The following is a 17,785-nucleotide window of genomic DNA, read 5'->3' on the forward strand; positions in this document are numbered from 1 at the left end:
GTTTGTGAGTTTTCTCTCTCCAAAACAGCCATGGCGACTTGTTGCACCGAAAGAGCAATGGCGCCGTGACGAGGCGACGTCCGGCGAGGCGGACACATGCCACTACCGGACAACCAACACGCCAATAGTTATTACCCCCTCCCTCTCTCTCTCTCTCTCTCTCTCTCTCTCTCTCTCCTCTGCCTTTTTAACCACCCCTGCATTGCAACCCCTCCTCCTCCTCTCCTGCAAGCTCACACACTAGCTTAGCTTAGCCACCTCACTCACTAGCTCACTCTAGCTCGAGCTCCACTTCGTTGGAAGCCACCACGCCACGACGGCGACGGCGGCGGCGAGGAGGAGGCGGGCATGATGAGCGGTAGGATGAACGCGGCGGGGGACGAGTCGCCGTTCCCGTTCGGGGCGATGCAGGCGCCGGGGCCGGGGGCGTACGTCGGGTTCGACCATGGCGCGGCGGCGGTGGCGGCGGCGGCTGCGGCGGCGCAGCGGGCGGGGATGCTGCAGCACCACCACCACCACATGTACGACGGCTTGGACTTCGCGGCGGCGATGCAGTTCGGCGGCGGGCAGGACGCGCCGCCGCACCCGCAGCTGCTGGCGCTGCCGCCGAGCATGGCGGCGCCGCCGCCGCCGCCCATGCCGATGCCGCTGCAGATGCCCATGACGATGCCGATGCCCGGAGACGTGTACCCGGCGCTCGGCATCGTGAAGCGCGAGGGCGGGGGCGGAGGTCAGGACGCCGCCGCCGGGAGGATCGGGCTCAACCTCGGCCGCCGGACCTACTTCTCCCCCGGCGACATGCTCGCCGTCGACCGCCTCCTCATGCGCTCCCGCCTCGGCGGCGTGTTCGGCCTCGGCTTCGGCGGCGCCCACCACCAGCCACCTCGCTGCCAGGCCGAGGGCTGCAAGGCCGACCTCTCCGGCGCCAAGCACTACCACCGCCGCCACAAGGTCTGCGAGTACCACGCCAAGGCCTCCGTCGTCGCCGCCTCCGGCAAGCAGCAGCGCTTCTGCCAGCAATGCAGCAGGTAAGCTACTGCTCCGCCATCACCGTGCTACAGCGTGTCGCCATGATTCGCTGTACTTGCTTTCTTGAATTCTTTCTCTCGCCATGACCGGTCTCGGGATCGATGGAGAGAGAGAGAGAGACAAGCGGAAAATCGCGCAGGAATCGAACGAAAAGCTGCGAGCTAGTAGCTGCCAACTTTTTCTTGATTCCTCCTCTCTTTCTGCACTGCCACGATGCGACGATGGTCTGTGCGTATCTCTCTGCGTCGCCTGCATGATATGCTTTTCTTTTTGAGTTTTTCTCTCTCTTTATCTCTGCTGCTGCTGCTGCTGTTACTGCCATCCCATCCACGCATTGACCAATGCAGCAGCATTATTCGTATAGTGTACTACGTATAGTATGTTGTGTGATGTACACGTTTTAATCTACAGAATTGTGACATTGTGGGTGTACGTACATGTGTTGGATAGGTTTCACGTGCTCACGGAGTTTGATGAGGCCAAGAGGAGCTGCCGGAAGCGGCTGGCGGAGCACAACCGTCGCCGGCGGAAGCCGGCGGCGGCGGCGACGACCGCCGTGGCGGCGGCCAAGGACGCGGCGGCGGCGCCGGTAGCCGCCGGGAAGAAGCCTAGCGGCGGCGCCGCCACGTCTTACACCGGTGACAACAAGAGTAAGCTCTAATCGATGACGCTAGATAGCTGTAATAATTGGCTGTATTACCTGAGCAAAGGCCGGGATTCTATTCTATTATCTAAAAAAAAAGATTGCATTCTCTGCTACACTCTGCCGTTCGTTTTTAACATGAACTGATCGATTAATTGATGCAGACGTGGTGTCCATGAGCGCGGCCAAGTCGCCCATCTCGTCGAACACCAGCGTGATCAGCTGCCTGCCCGAGCAGGGCAAGCATGCGGCGGCGGCGGCGAGGCCGACGGCGCTCACGCTCGGCGGCGCGCCGCCGCACGAGAGCTCCGCGCCGCAGATCGGCGCCATGCTCCATCACCACCACCATCACCAGCAAGACCACATGCAGGTGAGCTCCCTGGTCCACATCAATGGCGGCGGCGGCGGCGGTAGCAACAACATCTTGTCGTGCTCGTCGGTGTGCTCCAGCGCGCTGCCGTCGACGGCGACCAACGGCGAGGTATCAGACCAGAACAACGACAACAGCCACAACAATGGCGGCAACAACAACAACATGCATCTGTTCGAGGTCGACTTCATGTAGAGCTTTACCTTAGCTTAGCTACTTCAATTCCTACTCGATCCTACCATGTGTTCGTGTCATTTCACCTCTTGTGTAGCTAAAAGTAAAAAAAGAAGGGAGAGCAGAAAAGGGTATAACTTCCAGTACGTTTGCATCAGCCATGAACCAAGTGAAGAGAAGAAAAAAAAAAAGAGGAGCAAAAAAGAAGGTAAAAAAAAAAGGAAAAGCAGCAAGGATTCCAACAGCTAGGATCAAACTTTTTTTTCTTTCTAGCTACCCTGTTGCACTGCAAGCAGCATGCATGCATGCCTTCTTTCTCAGCAGCTTTCTGTTTCACTTGGGGAATAATGTGGTTTGTGTGTGTGAGTGAGTGTGTTCTTGTTCATCTCATCTTAGTTATTAATTTCAATATTATTGTTGCAACTTGCAATGAAGCTAGGTTGTACCTGTTCTTGTTATTGTTGTTGTTTCTATCATGCATATGCAAAGCTCCTATATATGCAATTAATTAACAGATATCAGAGTTTCACTGTTTCAGGTCCCAACATCTTATTACTACTACAGCATAATCTTTTCGAATCTTCCATTTCCTCGTTTTTCTATGTTTTTTTACCACGCATTGCGTGTCAATAGTAGAAGTGTCTTCTTGTTTTTTCTTTACCGTGCAGGTGAGTGATTCACATTTATTGCATGTGAAAAAAAAAACAAAAAATTAGGGCCCCACAGATCCTGTGCTTATATATGAACCTTAAATTCACACGAAGCTGGCTTTGAACACATCTACGTACGTACTCCGGCATATGCATGCATGCATGTTGAGAGAGTTCATTAATTAATTCTGCAACCGGTTCCTACATTAGTAGCATGGCAGCAGTGTCTTATGGTGGGGTCCACCAGATAATTATGATTTAATGATCCAAGTGTAATAAATACTAGGCCATCGTACAAATTTCTTAATTAGCTAGGGTGCTAGCTCTACTGTATATAACGTCCTTGGAGTTTTAATTTGAACGTGAGGAGATTTTATTAATTTTTGGGACCCCTCTGGAAAGAATTGTTTGGCACTGTTCATTAGATTGAATGTATCAGTCAGTTTGTCTAAAAGAAGGCATGGAAACTTATTTATACTTTAATTTGACACACCACTTTTGAGTAGTCTAGGCCTAAAACATGATTGACGAACAATTAATTCATTTGCACTTCAAAACCAAAACTACGTAGCCCGGCCAGAAATTCAAAACCTCTTGGTGCCAATGCGGCAATGCCATGTTAGTTAAAACCTTATTGATGGAGAAGGAACAGTGGTGGAGTCTCTCTTTTTGTTTTTGCCATTAAGGTCAAATAGCATTACTTTATATTGTAGTGCGTCATTTTTTTAAAAAAAAGAATAATTTATTTAATTATATGTAAAAAAAATGCCGACTTGTAAGGGAGTTTGCGAAAAAAAAAAAACCGTGGTGTTAGCTGACCCCACAACCTTCTATGTAACTCTGCCACTACGCCACTACACAGACACGCATCCCACCCCAACAAAATACAATCAAGCAGTGTTAGAGGAAGGATGTAAACATGAGGAGGGGGGCATGCGTGGTATATACTCCCTACATTCCTAAATATAAACAATATAGGTTTCAAACTCTGTAGACAATATTAGCATTTTTAGAGCATTAACATTTGGGAACGGAGGGAGTAGTAATCTCAGGATGAGAACAGAGATAGCTAGGAAGACGGTTTAAGGTTAGAATGGTATTGGTGTGATGTGGATCGAGTGGGGGCAAAGGATGTGGGGACACCAATCTTGAGTAAGCGAGTGCCAGGGGCGGAGACAAATCTTGGGAAATTAGGGTTTGAGCGCCTTAAGCTTGTGTCCTTAATAAATCCTTTGTAAATCCACTAATAAGTATCCATGGAAAGTTCCAAGATTCAACAAATTGAATTGGTTGAGCCTTAGGTTGTGTTCGGCAGCCTGTGTTCCCAACTCTCTTCCCTTGTGCTCCGCGCGCACGCTTTTCAATCTGTTAAATGATGTGTTTTTTGCCAAAAAAAAAAGTTTCTATACAAAAGTTGTTTTAAAAAAAATCTGGTAATGCATTTTTCAAAAAAAAAAGTAAACACTCCCTCCATTTCAGGTTATAAGACGTTTTAACTTTGCTCAAAGTCAAACTATTTTAAGTTTGACTAAGTTTATAGACAAATATAGTAATATTTATAATACTAAATTAGTTTTATCAAATCAATAGTTAAATATATTTTCATAATAAATTTGTGTTGGGTTGAAAATGTTACTATTTTTTTCTTGGTCAAAGTTAAAGTAGTTTGACTTTGACCAAAGTCAAAACGTCTTATAACCTGAAACGGCGGGAGTACTTAATTAATCATAAATCGCTCTATTTTGCGTGCGCGGGGGCCAAACACAGCCTTAGTCTTTGTTGGTTGAGCCCTAGTCTGCGTAAATTCCTGGCTCCACCACTATATATCTCGGGATAATAATTATTCACTACTACTAGGTAAATTTGTGCAAACAAAAAATCACAGTGGTATGTTCAAACAAGGCGCGAAAACACCGTGTTTCCCATGCAACCCTAGGGCAAAGGCTTCGCCCCCATATATCGCCCAGTTAATTGCAGTATTAACTCCAAGATCACCAAGAGCAACACACACACACACAATACATTCATCACCCTGGCCGTCCCATTGGGTAGCTCTCCATCTAATAATAAGGCAGGCAGGACAGGGCAATAAAGCGGCGTACTTACTTGCGCATGTGTGTGTGCAGATACCAGCGACAGTACAGGGACTAGATCAATTACCCCCATCCCCCTCAATGCAACGAACGAACGATAAACAGGAGAGAGACTAGAGAAAGAGAGAGATGTGATTGCATGTGTGTGGGGATCAATCTCAATCATATCTTGGGGTATTCATAGGAGCAGTGAAAGCTCCCGGGGATCCTCCTGGATATGGGGGGATCGTCGATCACACGGACGTACGTACGGCCGTCTCTCCTGATCGATCTCCTACTAGCCCCCCAGAAACAGCCACGGAAAATATACTCTGTATCAACATTGAAAATGGATTGATCCATCGCCATGGCTGCAGTAGCTAGAGCTTGCTGGGTAGCAGTAGAGTGTAGGATAGCTGGGCAGTGAGTGGCCATGGCTACTGCTACAGCGGCGGCAGCAGCAGTAGCAAGCAGATGAGGTAGCAAGCGACGTCATGCAGAAACGGACTCTGGGGTGGCAGGCAGGCAGCTAGCCGCGGATGCCGCGGGCGGGGGGGCCTGCAGCGTTTGGACCGACTCGGCCGATCCACCGCGAAATCGAGATTGATCCTCCCTCGACTCGCTTGCTGGGTTGCTGCCCCTGGAGTACAGTCTGTAGGGAGCAGTATTCATCTTTTTTTTTCCTAAGAAACACGGTAAAAACGTAGATATACACACCGTGTGCACAATACTACGGGATATTTAACTTTCTGTCACTTTTAAACTTTTAAGATGCGGCAATTAATTATTTGCCACTCACCGTCTATAACACGTGAGCCCTCGTCTATGATATATGAATTTCATAGCAAATAATTTAGCACCACTCGTAAAAGTGGCAAATAGTTAATTAGGATGATTAAGTCACTTAACACTAGAAAAATAATTAGCTGTAAATAGTGAGTGCTCGTGTTAAGGGAGTGACTAGTAGTAGTATTCATCTTTGGCCTGGTTTAGTCTAAAATTTTTCTTCACACTTCCAACTTTTTTATCACATCAAAACTTTCATACACACACAAACTTTCAATTTTTCCGTTACATCGTTCTAATTTCAACAAAACTTTTAATTTTGACGTGAACTAAATACACCCTTTGTAGGAGTAGCGCTGTTAAATTTCAGACTTTTCAGTTGGAAATTTGTAGTAGGATGCCACTGTTGCCCTTCCTTGTGCTGAGGTGATGTGGATTGGAGCGTTGTTGTGCATTCACCATGTGGAGTGGGGTGATGTTGACACTTTGTCAATTGGTGGTACTACTGGACTACTGTGGCAGTGTGCTCTGTTTATCGGTTGGACTCGGGGTGTTGTCATGTAGGGATACTATTCTGCAGTATCGCATTGCTAGCAGGAGCCGAGGGGTGAAAACGAAAAAGAAACAAAAAAAAATTGAATTACCTCCTGAGCTTTTACGATATTTCGATTTACCCTCCTTAATTTAAATACCTGACAAATTGACACCCTAAACTCTTCAAACCAAACGAATTACCATCCTATTTAATCCGGAACAGTTTTGGTTCTATACTTCTATATGGCGTACATTTGCAATCCTGCTTCTCACAACTTCCATTCATCCCCGACTCGACAGTTTGCGCTGCTACCAACACAACGCCACTCTCTCTCTTCCTCTCTTCCCTGGGCTCAACCTCGGTAGGTGATATCGAAAACAACGAGGCAGTGATCAACTGTCATGGGCCTAACCTCAGCAGGCAACGCCGTCGACGACGATGTAGGCCTTAGCTGATGCCACTTCATCTTTCTTCTGCCTCAGTCATCGTGTGCCTCACATAGGTCCATCACCTCCACACATATCCTTTTTCAAGCTCTGACGCTACAAAATTCATCCCCTTTGAGGATCACCGCTTCTCCCAACGTCCGACTCTACCTGCTTTGTCAAAACGATACACCGCTTGTGACAAAGGAGGCATAAGAGACACTAGTGAACGACAAAAGGTGGCATGGGAATAGATTTAGAGAGGGTGGACAGCAACTCAAGAGAGAGGGGTAGGGGTATCAAGGGGGACTCACGGAAGCGGTGCCTGTGAGGCTGTGACACGAGGGAAATGCGATGTCCTTCAAAAAATCGTTGGGTGCATGTCCCATGGGAGAGGACGGAAGACAGGGATCTCTGTAAAGGCAGAACTTGTAGAGGTGTAGTGGTTGCTCGGTGAGACTCGTATCTAAGCATTTCCTCAAGAGGACAAATATAAATTGTATCAAGATGGAAAAAAAATGAAAATATCATAGGTAGTATTAAAGTGAGAGAAAAAAAACTATTCCTTCCCCAAGTTAATTTCAGAGATTCAGGAAATACGGCATTCGAACTATTTTGGGAAGGGACTGTAGCCCTAGACTTTTGTTTTTTTTTCACTTCAATGCTACTTCCTCCGTTTCATAATGTAAGTCATTCTAACATTTCTCACATTCATATTAATGTTAATGAATCTAGATAGATATATATTTTAGATTCATTAACATCAATATGAATATAAGAAATGCTAGAATGACTTACATTGTGAAACGGAGGGAGTAAGACATTTTTTTTCCTTCTTGACACAATTTATATTTTAAGTTGAAACATTGTATGACGAAATGGCAACGTAGCTTGTAAGAACATAGACCGATTTAAGCCCTCGCGTGTAAAATGCAAACTATCACAATTTTTTTCTTCTGAAAACTACTCCTTGTGTTTCAAAATGTATAATTTCTACAAGTTTCTCAAAATGTATTTTGGCATCCTCCGTCCAGATAGATATTTGGAAATGTGTAAAAAAATAATTATATTTTGGAAGGATGAAGTACTTTGTTCCATAGGATAGGCTGGCGTCTATCATCCAAGAGATTATATATATATATATATATATATATATATATATATATATATATATATATATATATATATATATATATATATCAAACAAAAAAAATATTATTAGATAGTGAAGTGAGACGCTTTAGTAGCTCGGGGCTTGAAATGACTCAAAAGTATTTTAGGCTTATTTGGTCGGGCGAATAATTTGTGAGTTAGGGGCCTTTTTAAGCCAGAAACAACTGGACCAGAGGTCTTCTGGGCCGCTGCTGCTGTGCAGGGCTGTAGAGATTACGCCAACCTAAGCATGAACGGCAGATTACTGGGCCGTTGTATGGCCAACATAAATAGGTTGGGCCACGAGCCCATAAATAGGCCTTCCATGTGTAGATGGCTGCAGGGCATTGAAGACATTTCGCAACCTGAGTCGGCAGAATAACTAGCAGGATGTGTCACTCAACAAGGACATGGACAAGGTCGCCCTCTCTAAAAAGAAAAAGTCACACTTCACAACAATCGAAATGCTGATGCCTTTATCCACTGGTAGAATTCAGATTATTCACCAACATACTAATGGTTGAGTCTATTCTGTGCATTCGTACGATAGTGAAATTAGATGTACAAACTTTATGTCTGAGTTTCACATTAAAATGAAAGTCTAGGAAAAATATCCAGATGAGGGTTTTATATTATCCAAAGAGAAAATCTAGGAAATGACGTGCAAATTCAAAATATACCATCGACGAGTGCGAGTTTTATAAAATATCATCGTACAAATAATTTTGTTATAAAAATGTTATTCCAGTAGGATTGCATCCATTCCACTCTGTTTAATACATTGTTTATCCTAAAACACTTAACGGATAGCTACTAATGAAACTCTAACGACGATAGCTTTGAGTCACTTGCAATATGAGTATTTTATAAAACTCGCACTAATCGATATTATCTCTTTCTTGTTTTTTTCGATTATCGAAACTGAATAGCCACCCGAATCTGCTGCATCTCGCATCACAAGTCAGAAAACCAACCGAAAGCACCGGAGCAGCAGAGAAAGCAACACATTGCCCTGAACTATATACAGAGTCTTTGTACACAATAGATCAGGCCATCACGAGCCATTGAGCAATTTGGCACAGTATCTTGCAACATCTCAATTGCAGAGGCAGTCAGGCAGAGGAAGAGATGCCCCTCTCTCCGTTTTACATGGCGAAGTTGCAATCGGCAGTAGGATTCGGTTCACGCTGCTGCATGCCTCGGCCGCGCGGCGACCAGACGGCGGCGGGCCAGACCGGCAGCCGCAGCCGCCACAACGCACGCTTCCGCGGCGGCGGCGGCGCCGCCTCCTTCTCCGAGCTGAGCATGTTCCACATCACCTGCACGTCCTCGTACCCGCAGGTCTGCACGTCCTGGTGGAGGTCGAGGATGCCACGCTCTGCATTGACGATCGATCATATTTGTAAGGGAAAGAGAGAATTCTGAAGATGTTTGGCAGGAAATTCGTCAGAATTATATGGCAAATCCGTGAGAATAAAGATGGTAATGGCTGCAGATTGGGTGGTCCAATGCAATGTGAGGTTGGAAGCAAAAGATAACAACGATTCTTGGAGTTCATGGACCAGTACTGAACACTGATCGATTTGTTTGTTTCCCGTGCGATTTTTTTTTCTTTTTGGTTGCAAGACACCCACAGAGGCTAGCTCCCTCCCATTCTACCAATCTACTGTATATCTTCTAGTAAGCTGAAGCCTGAAGCTTCTGCATTAGCATCGGGTAGATGGCTAGATCTGTGGATGCTATAACTAATCCCATCTTTCTTTGCAAAATCTCCAGTCTAACATACAAGAACTGAAGAACAGAGGCGTGAAACTCGATTGCATTGCGCAGAATCCTACTATTATCTCTGCTGCTTTATCAGTTCTTGCAATCAGCTCTGAACTCTCGAACCAGTGTAACCAAGAACTACAATTATACAACAACAGAATACGCATAGGAGATGGCTACGTATGAGCAGAGTTGGGGGGCGCGGGCGGTGGGCTTACCGCCGTTGCGGGCGCGCGCGCGGGCGGCGGCGACGGCGAGCCACGCGCGGCGCACGGGCGCGACGACCCTGGCGCGCCACCACGCCATGACGCGCGTCCCGATCTGCTGCCGCGCCGCCCGCCGCCTCCCCCCGGGCAGCCGCGCCTCGCCGCCGCCGCCGCACGGCTCGGCCGGCCGCCGGGGCTTGCCGCCGCCGAGCCTCGCCGTGGCTGGCACGCGCAGCCGCCGGCTCTGCCTGCTTCGCGGCTTCGCCTCTCCCTCCCACAAGAGGCAAACACACGCTGACACGCACCACCTCTACTCGCGCGAGCGCGACTTATACTAAGCGCGTGTTGCTTTAGTTTTGCCACCCTCTGCTAACTTTAATTAATTTCGGTTGTAGTTTTTTTTTTTTTTTTTTTGCTATCCTTGGTTGTTACGATTATTACAGCAAATGGCCACGTGATTTTGGCCATCGGACCACGCTACCGTACAGTCTCCACGATTTCCAGGAAGGTGAAGAGCACATATTTTAAACTGCATTACACACCACTGTAGTAAAGTAGCACATTTTATTTTACAGTTACTAACTAAACCAACTTTTCGAACACAAGAATCTTTTAAAGAAAAGTGACTGAAAAAGGTACTAGTATCAAAGACAGTCAATTTAGGACTTGTTTAGTTCGGGAAAATTTTTTAGATTTGGTTGTCACATTGGATATACGAACATATATTTAAAGTGTTAAACGTAGTCTAATAATAAAATAAATTACAGATTCCACCAGAAAACTACCAGACGAATTTATTAAGCCTAATTAATCCATCATTAACAAATGTTTACTGTAACACCACGTTATCAAATCATGGCACAATTAGGCTTAAAAGATTCGTCTCGCAATTTACAAGTAATCTGTGTAATTGTTTTTTTCCTACATTTAATATTCCATGCATGTGTCCTAATATTCGATGTGATAGCATGAAAATTTTTGCTTTAGTAACTAAAGAAGGCCTTAGTTCGTATAGGTATAAGAAAAATGTCACGTTCAAAATAAAGGGTTAATTTAGAAGATGAGAGAAGAATTCTGCTATTTACACTTACCTCGAATATTTTATGGTTGGCTTGCAATATGGCATGATCTGTTTATATTTCTTGGTCATTGGGGAGAATGGGGTGTAGCGCAGCGAGCGTGGGGCATGCGCTGAAGTTCACGTGCGCCCACCACTAAATCAGTTCGAAATCCGGATGCTGTACTCGCCCGGTGCCTCCTCCCAATGATGACGTGAAACGTCGCGCCCCTGGAAAATAAAATTACTAAAGAGACTGAAGCTTAGCCATTCAGAAAATTCGTGTTTAAAACTGCAAGGTGCGAAGTTTAGGAAACAATGGAATAATGGAAATGGTAGATAACAACTCTGACAAGAACATGGCAACTAGACGAGGATGAGATTCATTGGTTGGGATGATATGTTCTGAAACAAAGCCTGTGGATTTAGAACTCAATGATTGTGCAGAGATAACTTAAGAAGATGCAACTGTGTGTGTTGTTTTTGTTTGCTGCAAACATTTGACTTCCCTTCATCAGTAACAGAGGGAATACTGGGTGTCTGTGACACGGCCCAGAAAAACTTCACCAATGTATGCAAGCGACAAGAATCTCCCAACAAAGAATAAATTAATTTTGATGCGTAACATTGCTTCCTTTAGTTTTTAATTTCTACTCACTGTGATATACTATTGCATAATGTAATCCTGACCGTGCAGTCGCAATCTGCCTGCCTTTGAGGCTTTGATCGAGGTCCTGTGCATACGAGGTGTCGACGGCCGCTGTGCTCCGGACACCACCAAATATGTTCCACCGTCGGCATGGACCTGTTGCCTTGTCGTCCATTTCATGGAAGCCAATGCCAGCCTGCGTAGATCAGCAATCATGTAAAATCATCGTTGCCGGCAGAGATTATCACCCTGTTCTCAAAACGATGGATATGATCTTGTGATATGTCCAACTGCAAATGCAACATCAACGTCTGGCTCTGCTACTAGGGCCCATGTATCCTGTTAATAATCGGTGATATAACATCTAAAGCAGATAAACAGTCAATTAGGCGTCTCATGCAGGACGCAGCACGTTTGCACAATGGGCTGATGTGACGTACCTGAAGATGGTTGTTAGATGCATGCTGCGGCAGCTTCGGTAGCTACTGTGAGATCATGGAGTGTCTGGAAAACTATCATGTCAAGAAGACCATGACAACAATCATGAACAGCTTCCTGTTTAGCATGCTGATATCCCTACATGGCCATGTGAGATAGAAGCAGGAAACCACTTTGACCATGGATGACAGCACCTCATCATGATGATACATCCTGACCATAACAATCAGTTCGGTTGGTATCACGAGATTTCTTGCCAAATCAATAACAGAATCAACCAACTGCACAAGGAGTGAGAGTTAGTTAATATTTATCGTATGCATAGGTTGCAGGACAATCACATGCACTAATTTGATCCATCTCAGCATGTAAGGTCAACAAAGAACATGCATTATGTAGCTAAGACTTGGAAAATTGTTCATATTTGTTAATAAGTTTTTGTGGTTCAGTGGTGATCCAGATTTCATAACATGATAATGGCTAAAATTTCTGTACTACAAGTCTACAAATAACATTTCACAATCATAATCAGTCGAGAGGAAAAGAAAACAGAACCTGCACCAATAATTTCAACATTATTGAAGAGTAATCAACAGCAAGTATCTGTATGTGCCTGTGAACGTAGTCAATAAAACAGGTTTTCCAAAGTAAGAACATAATATATGCACTTATTCACGCTAATATGACAGGTACTTATTCATGGCAATTCAGAGTTAAAACTGATAACAAATTTCAATGATATGAGCGCAAGTGCGCAACTGGGCAACGCGATGTATTGATGGCCGCAAGAGAGGTAACATGACTAATAAGCTGTTATATGATTGGAAATGTAAGCTAACTAGATTTTGTTCACTTTTACAAGGTATATATATATATATATATGTATATGATGTATAAAAAATATAGTGCGTGATATGGTCCAGGGGTGTTGACTGAAAGAAATACCTGAGCAGCATTGATATGAAGTTGTTCCGCATACAATTTACGCTAACACTAGTAAGTAGCAACATTCCTGGGCAGAAGATAAGATAATATTTAGTTATCCACGTGATGATGCTAAGCAGCCTTTCAAAGCTTCCATGAAACACATACCTCTGGAAAAGAAAGCCAGCATTTCTTCTACTACATGACAGGACTGTAATGGATCTAACCATGACGCACTCCACCAAGGGCAATCAACACTAGATGCACTTGGCAAGAACCACAAATAAATGCATGATACATGTGTTCCCAAGAGGTATTATGCAAGTGTGTTTTACTCCACATCAACAAATCGAGTACAGTCAATATCTTGAAGAGTAATCTTGCCAAGAAGAAGATCACTTGCATGCATGGGGCACAAAGGGAGGCATTTCTTGTTTAAACTCTCGTGAATGGCACTTAGCCCTTGGACCCACTTCTTCTCATTCAGAGGATCTACATTTAGACGATTCTGGAGTAAACGTATTCGATAAATCACAGTGTCTGTTTCAGCACAAAAATGTGCCACACATGGATAGGTGGTGTCATCAACAGCTAATCTGACAAAGATCATTGTCAAGGCTCCATCCACAGGCTTTGGATCAGATAGATTCTTATCACCCATCATCCTGATCTCGCGCTCTGTTGGGAAGTGCACTTCAGCCACTCCATCGTCATTTGTCACCTTCAAATCCTTTGAGTAATGGCTAATTGCTTGCCTCTTGGTGCATTCATGCTTCTCAGCCAATGTCAAGAAGCAGGAGAACCTCAAGTGGTAACTAACAACAGTTTTGACCATCTTGAAATTCCGACAACAGCAGAAAAAATCAAGCCACCTCCTCCCAACACCTGCATACCAATTGATAATATCTGTATCATCCAAACAGATTAGTAGCTTGATTGGCCGTGGCCGTCCCATGGAATTTGTAAACCCAGCCAACTTTACTGCTTTCCTTACCAGCTCTATTGGCGCATTGACCCTCATCTTCAATTCTGTCAAGTCCTGAACAGTCCTCTTCTCATACTGTCTCTCTTCCTCCTCTGCTAGCCTCTCCTCTTCATCAGATGTACCACGGTCTCTCATGGGCATCAAGAACCTGTCAAGTGTCTTTTGAAACTTGTCGTAGGAATCCACCAATTCTGGTGGCAACTGGTCTCTCACCCTAGCCAATGACAAAAAATCACCTGAAGTGAGCAATCGATGCCAATATCTGCAATGCTCTGGTGATTTGAAGTATTCAGTGACAACCTCCTCTGCCCACTCCTTGAACAGCTGCTGCACTTCACTCTCAATCTGGAAATCAAACTCGAATTCATGTCCCCGCCTCACCTTCTTGAACAAATGGCTCAATATCTTCAGTCCAAGCTTCTTCCTCCGTGTTTCCCGAGCATTCTTCAGCTCCTGTGCCTTTGCCGCCTTGCGCTTCAAATACATCTTCCTTGCCCTCTTTGCCTTCTCTGACATGGGTGGGTGTAAGACTGATGGTGGTACCGCTTGGAATTCCATACCAAGGAACTCCATCTTCTCCGACTCCGCACTATGAACTGAACTCCCCAATTTGTCCACCTTCACCTCCAAATCCCTCTCTAGGACTGCAAGGATTCTATCCCTCACCTCAATCGTGAGCATCTTCGAACCAGATGTCACAACCAGCATCTCATCGAGATACCGCACCGCGTACACTCTCACAGGCGTGTGAAGAACACTGTCATCCTTAACTCTAGGATTCTTCTTGTGCACCTCCTCACGGATGGCGATCACCTCTCTATCGACAGGATCGAAGAATATGTTCAGCAGCGTGGCGGTGAGCTCCGACTCCTGTGGGAGCCCGCGGCCAAGCTCGCAGCCGCCGAGCTCGAACGCTACGGCATCGGAAGCGAACAGCTCGCGCAGGAATTCCACGAAGCCTGGATCATCAACCTTACCGGAGATGGCGCTGAGGAGGCGGCGGACGTGACGAGGGCCGAAGGGCTGTCGCGGGATCGCGACGCGGAAGAACCAGGACGCGTTGGGGATGGAGCGGAGGTAGCGGACGGCGGCGTGGCGGGCGCGGTAGGCGAAGGTGGCGGCGCGCGGGGCGAAGACGGCGTCGAGGGCGGATGCGGCGGAGAGCGTAGCGAGGCGGAGCGGGAGGGTGGGGACGGGGAGCGGGCGGCCCTTGACGCGGGAGGGGAGGAGGAGGCGGAGGTGGGAGGATGGGGAGGAGATCGCTTCGGCGGCGGCGGCGGCGGCGGGAGCGAGAGGAGGGGGCTCGGGTGGTGGGGAGTGGAGCGAGGGGTGGGCGCGGCGGCGGAGGAGGAGCGCGGAGGAGAGGAGGAGGGAAGGGTGGGAGAGGAGCGGGAGGAAGGAGTGGAACCTGCGGGTGGAGGCGGAGTAGTGGTCGCGGCGGAGGAGGAGCTCGAGCTCCGCGGCGGAGAGCGGCGCAGGCGCCGCCTCGGCGGGGGACGCGGTGCTGAGCCCGCGGGTTCCGGGGAGGAGGACGCGGAGGCGGGGGAGCATGTGGCCGCGGCGGCGGCGCGCGGAGGCGGCGGCGGGCGGGCGGGCGGGCGGGAGGAAGCGAAGGGGAACGCGTTTCCGCTGCTTCGTTCTGGAAGTTGGCGGATTTGCTTTACTTTGGGCTGTGACAAGCAGCCCACGCCGACACGGCCCACAGTCAGTCTCGTCATCCTGTCTCTGGGCCCATTTCGGTAGGCCCATTAAGGTCTAGAGCCTGTTTGAAACAGATTATCCATCGGATAATTCGTTACAGATTATCTATAATTATTTACTATTATTTAAGAAAAATCTAAGAAATAACATTGGTAAACGTACAAAATCAAGAAATGTCATCGGCAAATGTGAGTTCTATAAAATGTTATCGTATGAGCGACTTTGGCTCAGAAATGCCATTGTTGGTAGGGTTTCGTTACCAGCCCTTCGTTAAATCCTATAGGATAAACAGTGCATTTAACGGCATGGAATAGATGTAACCCTAACGGCGATGGTATTTCTGGGATAAAGTCACTTGTACGATGATATTTCATAGAATTCATACTTGTCGATAATATTTCTAGAAATTGGACACTTTGTCAATGGTATTTCTTGGATTTTTTTTCTCTTTATTTAATTATAGAGCTGGCTGATTTAATTATTTTGTTAAATGAGCTTAATAAATGCTTAACTTAGAGAGAAAGTAGTATAAACAATGCAGTATAGGTATTTTTTTTGAAGAAACGTATTTTTAGAGATGTGGAGCAATTAATTCATAGTAATACGATGAAATAGCCGAGAAGAACAACGATTATTGACTTAACAAATCGATCTCAAGAAGGTAAAAACCTGTAGCTGCTCGCATCCGGTACTGTAAGTACAGTACACATACGAGAGATTGGCACTTTTTAACATATGACCAAACAAAAGGCGTGTTTGATATGGTTGACTTCTAAATTTAACTTTAGGAGCAGAGTTTGGAACATAATTGTAGAGCGGCTTAAATCCTATCCCGTAACTAGTTTAATTTTTTTAGCCACTCCAGCTGTCACGCCCGGAAATTCCCGAATAGAATTCCAAGTAGAATGTGCATTAAAATCCCCGTCCAGGACCGGCCGGGGTACACAAACGACAATGTTGATATTCAGATCCACGTCTTACAAACATCATAAAAGTCTTACATAAATGCAGCGGAAGAAAAGAAAGACAACAGGAGCTAAGCCTTGACTAGAACTGCAGCGGGAACACCACTCCACAGGCATCCTCGACGGCACGGACGAAGCCTACTCCTCAGAGACACCTCCATCTGACACATACTCGTACTCTGGGGTTGGGAAAAAAATAGAGCAAGACTGAGTACTACCCACTGTACTCAGCAAGTCATACCGGAATAGGGGTATGATGCAGGGAATTATCACAGAAGAGCTAGAGTGGTTCATTTGCATAAAGCGAGCATTTATAAACAGAGGTTGAAAGATTTAAACAGTTGTAATAATTAATTAATATTAACTATCCACTGTCCAACGCTATCCCACGTTGCAACAGGCCCAACCATCCACCTAAACTATCCAAACTCAAAAGATTACACTAGGGTGAAACTAATCACGGTGAATCTGGTTGACCGCCCATAACCGCGGGCACGGCTATTCGAATAGTTTTACTCTGATCAGAGGTGTACAACTGTACCCACAAGACACAGCCCCACGACACGTTTCCGTGCGCCGACATGCCACCACGACATACCGGAAAGAGGCCGTGACACTAGTTGAACTAAGCATGGCTAAGCAATCCCTAGTCCAATCTCTAGTCATGTTATAACCCCAAGCTGACAAAGGGACATGGTACAACAATAGCATGGCTATGACAATAGGTAAACACCCCTTAGTAACATTATAAAACGATGCAGTATTTGAAGGAAAACAATAGAGAATTTGCAATATAGGATCGACATGTTCAAGTGACAAGCATGACTTGCCTTGCTCTGCTGCTGGAGGAACCTCGGCGACTATTTCGAAGTACACCGGAGCGTCGGAGGAAACGGAATCTAGCGACATACAAGGCAAACATTGCAAACAGGCTATAAGACTACTGAAACAGGGAACAAAACCATTTTTAATGGATTCTACACATTTTTCTTGATTTACTGAGACTTGAATGGGCTTAAACGGAGCTCGGATGAATTAGTTATGAATTTTAGAAGATTCAATATGTTTATTACTATAAAAGAAAAACCTTAAATCATTTATTGCGCAATAATTCCCAGGGCTGACGTCAGCACGGAGGGGGGCAGCGCCGGCAAGCGGGGCCCACTGGTCAGCGGCTCAGGGGGGCGGTTCACCGTGGACCGGGACCACGCAGGTGGTCCACCGCCGGTCCACGGGACCGACGGCCCAGATCGCCCT

The 17,785-nt window shown here is 46.1% G+C and overlaps 4 protein-coding genes across 6 annotated transcripts; 1 reads left to right on the forward strand and 3 right to left on the reverse strand.

Moving 5' to 3' along the window:
• Positions 1-240: 240 nt before the first annotated feature.
• Positions 241-2,672, forward strand: LOC4341729 (squamosa promoter-binding-like protein 10). Its single transcript, NM_001421676.1, has 3 exons — positions 241-1,028; positions 1,480-1,679; positions 1,837-2,672. The coding sequence occupies exons 1-3, from the start codon at positions 349-351 to the stop codon at positions 2,235-2,237; spliced, it is 1,281 nt and encodes a 426-aa protein (NP_001408605.1). The 5' UTR covers positions 241-348; the 3' UTR covers positions 2,238-2,672.
• A 6,153-nt stretch (positions 2,673-8,825) lies between these two features.
• LOC136357061 (uncharacterized) lies at positions 8,826-10,112 on the reverse strand. The gene is made up of 2 exons (XM_066311798.1): positions 9,822-10,112; positions 8,826-9,214 (listed from the first exon to the last, which is right to left on the reverse strand). Exons 1-2 carry the CDS (start codon positions 9,907-9,909, stop codon positions 8,982-8,984), a joined length of 321 nt encoding a protein of 106 aa, XP_066167895.1. The 5' UTR covers positions 9,910-10,112; the 3' UTR covers positions 8,826-8,981.
• Positions 10,113-10,954: 842 nt separating this feature from the next.
• Positions 10,955-13,187, reverse strand: LOC4341730 (uncharacterized). Of its 3 annotated transcripts, none has more exons than XM_066311795.1 (6): positions 13,046-13,187; positions 12,899-12,965; positions 12,509-12,566; positions 11,956-12,234; positions 11,525-11,711; positions 10,955-11,113 (listed from the first exon to the last, which is right to left on the reverse strand). In XM_066311795.1, the coding sequence occupies exons 1-4, from the start codon at positions 13,065-13,067 to the stop codon at positions 12,031-12,033; spliced, it is 351 nt and encodes a 116-aa protein (XP_066167892.1). In that variant the 5' UTR covers positions 13,068-13,187; the 3' UTR covers positions 10,955-11,113; positions 11,525-11,711; positions 11,956-12,030. The 3 variants fall into 3 exon arrangements, with proteins under 3 accessions (XP_066167892.1, XP_066167893.1, XP_066167894.1); XM_066311796.1 differs by having other exon boundaries at positions 11,525-11,854; XM_066311797.1 differs by having other exon boundaries at positions 11,525-11,879.
• Positions 13,188-13,193: 6 nt separating this feature from the next.
• On the reverse strand, positions 13,194-15,460 carry LOC136351153 (nuclear intron maturase 3, mitochondrial). The gene has a single exon (XM_066311793.1). It carries the CDS (start codon positions 15,411-15,413, stop codon positions 13,209-13,211), a length of 2,205 nt encoding a protein of 734 aa, XP_066167890.1. The 5' UTR covers positions 15,414-15,460; the 3' UTR covers positions 13,194-13,208.
• Between the last annotated feature and the right edge of the window lie 2,325 nt (positions 15,461-17,785).

The sequence above is a fragment of the Oryza sativa genome, chromosome 6, assembly GCF_034140825.1.
Source record: "Oryza sativa Japonica Group chromosome 6, ASM3414082v1".
NCBI lineage: Eukaryota > Viridiplantae > Streptophyta > Magnoliopsida > Poales > Poaceae > Oryza > Oryza sativa.

What these genes read in the sequence shown, in the direction of transcription:
- LOC136351153 (XM_066311793.1), bottom strand. Translation starts at nt 15,413, where the DNA reads ATGCTCCCCCGCCTCCGCGTCCTCCTCCCCGGAACCCGCGGGCTCAGC.
- LOC4341729 (NM_001421676.1), top strand. Translation starts at nt 349, where the DNA reads ATGATGAGCGGTAGGATGAACGCGGCGGGGGACGAGTCGCCGTTCCCG. An exon ending in TTCTGCCAGCAATGCAGCAG is followed by an intron (nt 1,029 to 1,479) that starts GTAAGCTACTGC and finishes TGTGTTGGATAG; the next exon opens with GTTTCACGTGCTCACGGAGT. An exon ending in TTACACCGGTGACAACAAGA is followed by an intron (nt 1,680 to 1,836) that starts GTAAGCTCTAAT and finishes TAATTGATGCAG; the next exon opens with ACGTGGTGTCCATGAGCGCG.
- LOC136357061 (XM_066311798.1), bottom strand. Translation starts at nt 9,909, where the DNA reads ATGGCGTGGTGGCGCGCCAGGGTCGTCGCGCCCGTGCGCCGCGCGTGG. An exon ending in CGCGCGCGCCCGCAACGGCG is followed by an intron (nt 9,215 to 9,821) that starts GTAAGCCCACCG and finishes TCGTCAATGCAG; the next exon opens with AGCGTGGCATCCTCGACCTC.
- LOC4341730 (XM_066311795.1), bottom strand. Translation starts at nt 13,067, where the DNA reads ATGCTGGCTTTCTTTTCCAGAG. An exon ending in TTCATATCAATGCTGCTCAG is followed by an intron (nt 12,567 to 12,898) that starts GTATTTCTTTCA and finishes CTACGTTCACAG; the next exon opens with GCACATACAGATACTTGCTG. An exon ending in TGTTGAAATTATTGGTGCAG is followed by an intron (nt 12,235 to 12,508) that starts GTTCTGTTTTCT and finishes CTCCTTGTGCAG; the next exon opens with TTGGTTGATTCTGTTATTGA.